We start from the raw sequence: 11,442 nt of genomic DNA on the forward strand, positions 1-11,442 counted from the left end.
AGAGGAAAATAAAACAAAGTAAACAGGATACAACACAAAACCATAAACACATAAAATTATGTGACAGGAACAAATAGAATCCTAATTTTATCTGTCCAGTTTTCTTCTCCTTATCACTCCACTTCAAAATTCATTCTAATATCCCTGACAATTTGTCCTTCATAATTACAAATATATAATTGATTACATGTACATATATGTGTGTGCGCGCATGTGTGCACATGTGTGCAATCTATGTTACTCAACAATCTTTAGGCAGAAAGCAACAAAACCTAAAAATGAAATCAATAATTTAAAAAGCCTACATTAAATAAAATTATGATGAAAATCTAAAAGAATAATCACCTTACTTCAAATAATTTGACAGATTTTGCATGGGTTTATACTCTATAATAATTCTGTTGAGAGGTATGTATATATATATATAATATATACACACATATCCATATATATTCATATATATTTATATGTATGTACATATTTTAAAGTAATCCATCACTCATTACATAGATAATTTAGTGATCATCTTTGTAAATCACTAGAGAAGAAATACTTTTATTAGAAAGTAAGCTCAATAACTGTTGCCATCGGTCCAAATGACCAATGGGAAGGCTCTAACATTAATAGCTTACCACCTACTGAATTTTGGTGGCCTGTAACATGATATGTCAATAATACTCCTCGATTTCCTGTGTCTATGTACTTACCTCTCTGTTTTGATTTAGGGGGAAAAAAGGAGCCTGTGCAATGGAATTCTGGAATACCACTTTGAAAAATAGTTTTGTCCTCATTGGAATTCTCCAGGACAGTAAATACCCTGGATTGGTTTGTGCCACAATCATATTCCTCTACCTGGTGGCTGTGATCAGCAATGGCCTCCTGATCCTGTTGATTGCTATGGACAAGAGGCTCCATGTGCCCATGTATTTCTTGCTTAGCCAGCTCTCACTTATGGATCTGCTCCTTACTACAGTTATTTCTCCCAAAACAGTTGTGGATTATTTGAGTGGAGAGAACACAATCTCTTTTTCAGGTTGTGGATTTCAGATGTTTCTGGAACTAATTGTTGGAAGTTCTGAAGATATCCTACTGGCCTTTATGTCATATGACCGTTACGTAGCCATTAGACATCCCCTGAAGTATATGGTCTTCATGAGTCCTAAAGTTTGCTGGTCCATGGTGGCCACATCCTGGCTTGTGGGATCCATGAATGCCCTTGTACACACCATATACACTATGCACTTCCCTTTCTGTAAAAAGCGGGAGATAAGACACCTTTTCTGTGAGATCCCTTCTCTGTTGAAGCTGGCATGTGGTGATATCACGAAGTACCAGTTCACGGTATACATAATTGGTGTGGCAGTGACCATCGTTCCCCTCTCTGTTATCTTTGCCTCCTATACACTGGTTTTGACTGCTGTCTTCCACATGCCCTCAAAAGAGGGGAGACAGAAAGCTCTCCTTACCTGCTCATCCCATCTGACAGTGGTTGTTCTCTACTATGGAAATGTGGTGTTGATATATGTCCTGCCCAGTGCCTACCACAGTCCTCAGCAGGACAATATCTTCTCTGTAATCTATACCACTGTTACTCCAGCCCTGAACCCCCTGATCTATAGTCTGAGGAACAAGGATGTACTGGGAGCCCTGAAGAAGTTGCTGGGGAAAGGTTCCTCAGCACTAAAACTGTAGCACTCTAAACAGGCCTTTGCTTGATCTTGCAGCTGGGATCTTGTATCCAACAATTTCTCTCTAGGTTTGCTTCTGTCTGACTTGAGTATCTCCTGGGGCACCCTAATCAAGTTTTTCCCTTTCCTTTTACAAACCCATGGCATACTAATTATGAGGTCATGCAGGTGGTGAGAGGCATTTACACATGGCATGATATAAAGGAAACTCTAGAGACATACACAATATTTGACTTCTCTACTTCATGAAAATAATTACGACCAGGTAACTAAACTCACACTTTTTAATGCACTCTAGAATTTTTCTAGGGAATTGTAGTCAAAGTCAGCAACTAATAACTTGAAGAATCCACGTTACTAATTTTAAAAACTAAAATAAAATTTGTCCTCCAGTTTGGTGACAATTCTCTCAATCTTCATGATTTTCAAAGAAAACAAATAACACCTCAGCAATTACCTATGTGAACAGCATCTTCTGTAAAATATTTTTCTCCCAAAGTTTATTGAGCCTCTAGTTGAAGATGTCAACAAAGGGTAAATCCACCCTTTCCAAGGCAAATTCACTTTTGGTAAACTATCCTAATCAGTTTTTATTTTTAACAAAAAAAGTTGAGGGTTACCCAGTGAGCAATTTTGGATATAAACAGGAAACTACATGCTAGAAATGGAGAACTATTCAGAAGATACAGGCATACATGACTAGCAAAAAAATATGACGATCACATACTCACAGCAAGAAATAACCTACAGACATTGTCACATTGACATCTGTGCATTGTCTAGAAATTTAAAAAAAACAGGTAAGCCTCCTATATAACATTTTCAAAAAGACATACAATGAATTTTACAGGGTGCACAGGTACGCATGGGTTAATCAAGGAGAGAATAGAGTAAAAATAAATAAATAACTTAAAATAAAGGCTTGGCCTAGATAATTGTTTGAGTGACATTCAGAAGTTAGAGTTAGGAAGCAAAGTTAGATTCCTGGGGTCATTACGGGGATTAGAGAGAGGTGCTATTCATGTACAGTAAATATAAAGTGCTATATTTCTTAGAGGAGTTGCTGCTTAGCTTTGCTATACACTTTCAAAGTCCTTCCCATAGCTGCTAATTAGAGGTTTGTGGGTCCATAAAGCACTTTTGAAGACTCCAATTCTCTTTTTTTCTATTCCTGATTTTGGAATACCACTCTAATGTAGAGTCTAGAGCAAGTTAGGTCAAACTTGTTGCATTTTCCCTCTGTTGCAAGGTCAGTCAAATATCCAAGGGCAGCAGGAGGACCACTAGATATGAAGTCAAGAAGATCTGAGTTAAAATCCAGCCTCAGACAATAATAGCTGTTTATCCTTATTAAAGTCACTTAACTTTTTCCTTGTCTGTAAAATGGGAATGTCAAAAACTTTTACTTTCTTGTGTTGTGGTGATGACTAAATAATATATGGAAACCACTGTGCAAACCTGAAAGTAATGTATAAATGCTGGCTATAAAAATAATACGTTCATTATATTTGGAATTGTTATTATCATTAACTTCTTCAAAGACATCTGCCTGGCATAAAACAAATTGAATCCTCTAAAGTAGCTCAAAAGTAGATTGAATAAGAGTTGGGGAAGAACTTGATAACATAATAATAAGAAGATAATTCTCCTTAAAATAACAAACATGTAACACTGGTTCTCATTCAGGACAGTACTCTTTCCCTAATAAGGTGAAGATGAGAGAGACATTTAACCTGTTTCTGACTCTTCCTTTGCTGTTCTTCCATTACAGTCCCTTTCATCACGTTTTTATCATGGCATCAGTTAATTTATACCCACTCCCCCTATCTATGTGAACCCCATTTTAACATCATAACAAATATAAAATTCTCAAGATTAACAAACATCGTCCTCCAATATAGGAATGTAAAAGTTTGCCCATGTTGAGTAATAAGTTTGTTTTGCCCCTGGTTAACTTTTTATGCCTTTCTTGAACCTTGTATTGGAAGCTCAAATTTTCTTTTCAGCTCTGGCTTTTTCATAAGAAAGGTGTGAAAATCCCTTATTTCACTGCATGTCTATCTCCATGCATGAAATAATTATGCTCAATTTTACTGGGTAATTTCATCTTTGGTTGTAGTCCAAGGTCCTTTGCCTTACAGACTATCATATTCCAATGACTCTGATCTTTTAATGTAGAAGCTGCAAGATTTTGTATGACGTTGACTGTAGTTCCTCTATATTTGAATTGTTTCTTTCTCGTTGCTTGCAGTAGTTCCTCCTTTATTTGATAGTTTTAGAATTTGGCAACAAGATTCCTTGATGTTTTCAATTTTATATCTCTTTCAAGAGGTGATTGGTGGATTCTTTCAATGACTATTTTGCCCTCTGTATCTAGGACCTCAGTGGGGTTTCCCTTGATAATTTCTTGGAAGATAAGGTGCAGGTTCTTTTTTCCACCATGGATTTCCAGTAGACCAATAATTCTTAGACTTTTCTCTCCTGTGTCTCTGTTCTGGGTCAGTTGTTTTTCCAATGTGGAATTTTATATTTTCTTCTACTTTTTCATTCTTTAGATTTGGTTTGATTGATTCTTGATGTCTCTTAGATTCATTGGCTTCTACTTGCCCAATACAACCGCATAGTCTTCTTGAAAGCAACGTGTCCAAAGCAGAACTCACTATTTTTCCCAACAAATCTTCCATTATATCCAACTGTTAAAGGAACCATCATCCTACCTCTCAGCCAAGTTCCCAACCTCAATGTCATTCTACACACTGCATATATCCAATCATTTGTGCAACCTGTAGTTTTTTACTTTCACATCTACCATATATGTTCCCTTATTACCCTCCACACAACTCATATAATTTTATACCTCAGAGATGGTGAAAGTTCAGTTCCAGATCACCCGAAGAAAGCAAATATCTCAATAGAGTCTCATGAAAATTGTTTCTCAATGTATACAAAAGCTATGTTTACATTACAGTGGAGTCTATTAAATGTTCAGTAGTATTATGTCTTAAAAAATATATACACCTTAATGTAAAAAAATGTTTTAAGGCTAAAATATGCTAACCATCATCTGAACCTTCAAGGAACTGGAATCTTTTGCTTGGGGTTAGGTGATCTGAACACAATTTTGATGGTGACTGACTGAGCAGAGTGGGGGTTGCTGAAGTTTAGAGTGCCTGTTGCAAATTCTAAAAGTATAACAGCAATGAATTTTGCTGGGTTGATAAACTCTTTCTTTCATTTGAAAAATAGAGGCCATTACAGGCTTATTAATTGGCTTGATCTCAATATTGTTGTCTCTCAGAAAATAAAGAGCTCAGAGAAGAGGAAGAGAGAAGGGAAATGGCAGGTTAATGGAGTAGTCAGAACACAAACAACATTAATCCATTAAATTCACAATTTGTATCAATGTGGTCCCTTTCCAAAGTTTTGGTAGTGCATTTTTCCAATCAGATGAATCACTTTTTATAAAATTTTGAGTTCTAAATGTTCTCTGTCCCTCCTTTCCCTTTGTCCTCTTTAAGACAATGAAAAATTTATTATAGGTTATATCTGTTCAGTTATATAAAACATATTTCCAGATTAGTCATGTTACAAAAGAAGAAAGATTGCAAAAGGAAAAGAAAAAATAAGAGACGGAGTATGTGCAAAAATTGGAACACTAATATATTGTTGATGGAGCTGTGAACCGATCCAACAATTCTGGACAGCAATTTTGAACAATGCCCAAAGAGTTATAAAACTTTTCATACCTTATGACACAGCAATACAACCTCTAGGTCTATATCCCAAGGAGATCATTAAAATGGGGAAAAGAATCACCTGTACAAAAATATTTATAGCAGCTCTTTTTGTGGTGATCAAGAACTGGAAGTTGAGGGGATACCTATCAATTGGTGAGTAGCTGAACAAGTTGTGATTTATGAATATAATGGAATACATAAGGAATGATGAAAAAGCAGACCAGAAAAAACTTGGAAGACTTACATGAACTGATACTGACTGAACTGAGCAGAACCAGGAGAACATTGTACACAGTAGCAGTAACTTAGGAGGATGACTAACTCTGACAAACTTCGTTCTTCTCAGCAATGCAAGGATCTAAGACAATTACAAAAGAGCTGTGATAGGAAATGTTATTCACATCTAGAGAAAAACCTTTGGAATCTGAATGCTCATCAAAGCATACCATTTCGTTTGTTGTTGTTGTTTCTCCTTTCCTTGTTTTTCCCTTTTGTTTTGATTCTTCTTTGACAACATGAGAAATGTGGAAATGTGTTTAATATGAGTGTACTTGTATAGCCCATATCAGATTGCAAGTTGTCTTGGATAATTATGAGGGAAAGAAGGGGAAAAAATTAAACTCAAAATTTTGTAGAAGAGGATGTTGAAAACTACAAATAAGTATATTAATTAAAATTGTACATGTGTGTACATATAGACATTCATATATACATATGCATACAGGTATATATAAATATAGAATGATTATATGTATTTCAGTTCATCGGTACGTATTTTTTTTTAATGGAGGACAAAACTCCTACAACAGCAAAAACAAAAATGGAATCATATAAGCAAGCATCTGGACACTTGATAGTCTTAAAGGACTATTGATTTGATACGAAAACTTTCCAAAGTGTGAATTTGTAAGTGAAACGAAACTCTTGGAGGCAGGAGCCTCTCACGTAATGGGGGAGAACTAGGAAGAACCAATAGCTAGAAAAACCACACATAGGAATTTAAGTAGGAGTATTGAAGACACCAGGATTTTGAAGCTGTTAAGGTTGAAGGAGATAGAAAGTAGACTTTTCACAGTAGGCGTTAACTGAGAGATTCGAGATTACTGGAAGAGAGAAATGATTTCTTTGACCAAGAGCTCCAGTGACAATGATTTACCTTTGATGCCCCCACCTCCTTCTAAAGATGAAGCAAACTGCTTTCCGGAAAGGTAATGTGATTCACTCAAGGTAACACAAAGAATCAATGGGCCAGCCTAGGAAAGACTTGCTAATACTTAGACACATGCTAAAGTGAAACCTGGGAAAGTAGTCAGTTCCTGCTTCTTAGAAGGGATCCCTAGAGTTCTTTTAATCACAGAATAAATGATCATTTGTCAAGTATAAGATGTTCATGAAATTATTAATCAGTCACAGGTGGGACAATATGGATGTTGAGGTCTTTCAGCATTATGTTTCTGAGATTTTACGTTCAAAGACTTCTTCCAGAAGATTAACAGTAACTCTCTTCAGTCATTGCATGGATTAGAATAGCTAAGTCATTCTTTTCCCCAGTTGATCATTGTACAATATTGCTGTTATGTATACAGTATTCTCGAGGTTCTGCAGACTGCACTGTAAATAAGTTCATATAAGTCCTCCCAGATTTTCCTGAAAATATTGCTCTCATCATTTCTCAGAGCAGAATAATATTCCATCAAATTTATGTAACAATAACAATGATCTCATTTGAGTATTGTGAGAGCTCTGTGAGGTAGTTACTACAGGCTATGTTATTCCCATTTTATAGGTAGAAAATTCAGGTACAGAGTGATTGACTGCTACATTGAAGAATTAAATGCCACTTACTGAGGAAATATCAGAGGCAGGATGTGAACCACAGTTTTCCTAACTCTAGGATGATTATGAGTAGGACTAATATACAATCCACTACTCTTCTGGACCTCTCCTCAATCCTAGAGACAGTATAATACAGTGAAAAGAGCTCTGAATTTGGAGTCTGAGGTATTTGGCTTTATTCCCAGTCCTTTTCCCCAAATAACACTTTTGTGACCATAGGCAATAGGGACCTAATTTTTTTGTATTTAACACAAACTTTGACACTACTATCTTTATCAATATTGTTTTTAAGCTTAGGGGGAAAAAACACACTAATTTCAGTTTCCTTTCCCAATTCCCACCCCTTCTACACTAACTAGATGACTATTCATGAGTCCAGCTCATTACATTGAGTTTTACAAGAAGTGAGAGATATCATTAGAAATTCAGGAGGGGGAGGTAAAAAGCTGGTGAAAGCTGCCAGCAATTATACTGGAAAAGGCTGCTACATGAGTTGTTGTAAGCAAAATAAATGAAAGAAAATATTCCCCTCATCTCTAACCTACTAGGTGGCACAGTAGATAAAGTGTCTGACCCGGAGTCAAGCAGACTTTTCTTCTTGAGTTCAAATTTGACTTCAGATATGTACTAGCTATGTCACCCTTGGCAAGTCATTTACCTGTTTCCCTCAGTTTCCTCACCTGGAAAATGAGCTGGAGAAAGCAAACCACTCCACCATCTCTACCAAGAAAACCCTAAATGGGGACACAAAGAGTAAGATATGGCTGAAAATGATTGAACAGCAAATGTCCCAGACACAGTACAGAGGGATATACATACTGGCAAAAAGAGAATCTGTCAAGGAACTTATAATGGGGGAAAACAACATACAAAATGGTGCTAAAAAAAAAAGAATTGGGAGGGGTAACATACCGACATTGGGGCATGATGGCATAGACTAGAGAGAAAGAAGAGCAGTTAGTGTTGGCCATTCTGCAAAATGGAAGTTCTAGGAAAAACTCATCCATAGAAGAAGGGACCGGAAGGCCAAAGGACAAAAGTAGCTGAACCATTTCTTGTAGAACATCCTGCCATTGATCAAGTCTCCTAGAAAAAAAATAGATTAAATGTGTGCTTTCCTCATAACAACTCTGTAACATAAATTGTAAGGTATTTTGCCTCCTCTTTTATGTGTGAGCAAGAGAAGTGGAATGGATTACCCATGGTCACAGACAAGGCCAAGAATCCAAAGCAGATTAGGAGACTCCAAATCCATGGCTTCCTGACTACACAATACTATTTTCCTACAGATATTAAAGAGGGGAAAAGATTAATAAAAATGACAGAAGTAGGAGAATTTTTGAAAAATGTGTTATGTTGACTCAGTATTCAACCTTGTCAAGATTAATGTAAAGAGAGGAAGGAGTCAAGAGGGTAGAGTAAACTCAGGGACATGTTTGAAGTCCCCTCCAAATCTTTCCAAAAACATGTAAGAAAACACTAAATAATTTCTATAGAAGCAGAGTCCACAAAATGACAGAGTGAAACAATATTCCAGCCCAATACAACTTTTGAAGGTCGACTGTAAAGGTCTGTTGCATAGGGCTGAGAGATGAGGACAGTCAAGCTTGGGCCATGCCAGCTCAGACAGGGCTTGAGCAGGCCTCAGGATGCTGAATCACTAGCACTTGTGGTGATTTAAAGACGTCTCAACCCCAAAACACCAAGGACACCTTGATAGGTCACTAGGAAAAGCCTGTTGGACCTTGTGACAAAGGAGCATGGTCTATCCCCAGGTTCAGGGTGGCTGCAGAGGTGGTTGTGGAGGCTGTAGAGGCAGTGTCAGCAGAATCAACGGCAACAGAAGCAGCAGCAGCTGTTGCCAGAACTCTCATTCCACTGATGGTGGGGGGATCAAGCAGCTGATCAGAGAGTGATTGCAGGAATCAATTTGCCAGTGCTGAGGCAGGACTCTCTTGCTTTGCCCTGCTTGGATGTGTGTCACAGTCCTGGGTGGCAGTCCTAGGACAAGGAGGACTGCTGGTGTGGTGGAACTTGTGGCAGCAGTGCAGAGGGAATCTTCCTCACAGTACCAAGGCAGAAAAGTATGCTTGATGTCAGAGACCAGGACACATATTAGGAGAGGTGCAAACACCTCTCTGTTGATCAAACAAACTTGGAAGACCTGAAAATTTACAGGTCCCTAGGAGTATCTCTGAAGAAAGCTTTAAATAGCAGAATTAGTCAAATGGAAAAGGAATTGCAAAAGCTTACTAAAGAAAATAATTCCTTAAAAATTAGAATGGAGCAAATGGAAGCTAAGGACTTTATGATAAACCAAGTAATTATAAATACAAAATCAAAAATATGAAAAGGGAAGACAATGTTAAATGTGTCACTGGACAAAAAGAACTTACTTGGAAAATAAATCTAGGAGAGATTAATTTAATAATTATTGGACTACATGAAACACATGATCAAATAAAGAGCCTAAATATCATTTTTAAGAAATTGTCAAGGAAATCTGCCCTGGTATTCCAGCACCAGAGAGTAATGTAGATATTGAAAGAAGCCACTGATCACCTTCTGAAAGACATCCCATAAGGAAAATTCCTAGGAATGTTGTACTTAAATTCCAGAGTTCCCAGGTCAAGGAGAAAATATTGTAAGCAGCCAGATGGGAGTAATTCTAGTATTCTGGAAATACAATCAGGATAACACAAGATCTAGCTCCACCTGCATAAGAGATCAATGGCTTAAAATATGATATTCCAGAGGACAAAGGAGCAAGGAACAAAACCAAGAATCAGCTACTCAGTAAAATTTAGTATAATGATCAGAGGAAAAAAATGGACATTCAATGAAACAGGGGACTTTCAAACATTCTTGATGAAAAGACAAGAGGTGAATAGCAAATTTGACTTTGAAATATAAGAACCAAGAGAAGCATGAAAAGGTAAACAGGAAATAGAAATCATAAAGAACTTGCTAAAGTTGAATTGTTTACATTCCTGTATGGAAAGATATTATTTGTAACTCATGACATTTTTCTCAGTAATAGAGTACTTGTAGGGAATATATATATTTACATATATATATGTATATACACACAGACACATATATATGCATACATATATACATGCATATATATACATACATATATACATATATGTGTGTATATGTGTATATATATGTATATATATATATGTATATATATATATATATGAAAGAAAGAGAGAGAGATTTTCTCTCTCCATATACAGGTGTACAGGTGCACATACACACACACACATACACACACATGGGACAGGGTGTCATGAATATGAAGGAATGACATCTAAAAAACAAAATTAAGTGCTGAAAGAGGAATATATTGGGAGAAGGAGGAAGGAAGAAATAGAAGGGGAAAATTATCTCACATAAAAGAGACAAGAGAAAGCTTTTACCATGAGGGGCAGAAGGGGGATCAGAGAGGGAATAAGTGAACTTTACTCTCATCAGATTTGGCTTAAGGAGAGAACAACATGCACACTCTATTGGGTATGAAAATCTACCTAAGCCTTCAGGAAAAAAGGGAGGAAAAGTAAAGCAGGCATGGAGGGATGATAGAAGGAAGGGCAAATGGGAGGAGGGGCTAATTAGAAGTAAACACTTTTGAGAATGGATAGAGTCAAAGGAGAGAATAGAATAAATGGTAGGCAGTATAAGATGGAGGGAAATTTAGTTAGTCTGTCACAAAATGACTATTATAGCAGTGTTTAGCACAACTACACATGTATAACCTAAATCAAATTACTTCCCTTCTCAATGAGCATGTGTGGGGAGGGAGGAAGGTAGAGAATTTTGAACTCAAAGTTTAAAAGTGATTGTTCAAAATTGTTTTTACATGCAAGTGAGAAATAATCATACAGCCAATATGATATAGACATCTATCTTGCCCTGCAAGACAATAGAGGGGAAGGGGAAAAGGGGGTGCAGTGAATGAAGGGAGGACAGATGGGAAAAGTAGTAATCAGAATGTACACTGTCTTGGAGTTGGGGGAAGGGAGATCTGGGGAGAAATTTTGGAACTCATAATATTGTGGAATTGAGTGATGGAAACTAAAATAAAATTAATTATTAAAAACTAGAGAAAAGATTAATGGAAAGAAATATAAAAACAGAGGTCATATTAATAAAGATAATCTCAAGAGATTACCTGT

The 11,442-nt window shown here is 36.7% G+C and overlaps 1 protein-coding gene across 1 annotated transcript; it reads left to right on the top strand.

Moving 5' to 3' along the window:
* Positions 1–747: 747 nt before the first annotated feature.
* On the top strand, positions 748–1,692 carry LOC140520332 (olfactory receptor 2AG1-like). Its single transcript, XM_072634216.1, has one exon. The coding sequence runs from the start codon at positions 748–750 to the stop codon at positions 1,690–1,692; it is 945 nt and encodes a 314-aa protein (XP_072490317.1).
* Positions 1,693–11,442: the final 9,750 nt, after the last annotated feature.

The sequence above is a fragment of the Notamacropus eugenii genome, chromosome 1 (genome assembly GCF_028372415.1).
Source record: "Notamacropus eugenii isolate mMacEug1 chromosome 1, mMacEug1.pri_v2, whole genome shotgun sequence".
NCBI classification, from domain to species: Eukaryota; Metazoa; Chordata; class Mammalia; order Diprotodontia; family Macropodidae; genus Notamacropus; species Notamacropus eugenii.

Coding starts and splice junctions, on each gene's coding strand:
- LOC140520332 (XM_072634216.1), top strand. CDS start 748: ATGGAATTCTGGAATACCACTTTGAAAAATAGTTTTGTCCTCATTGGA.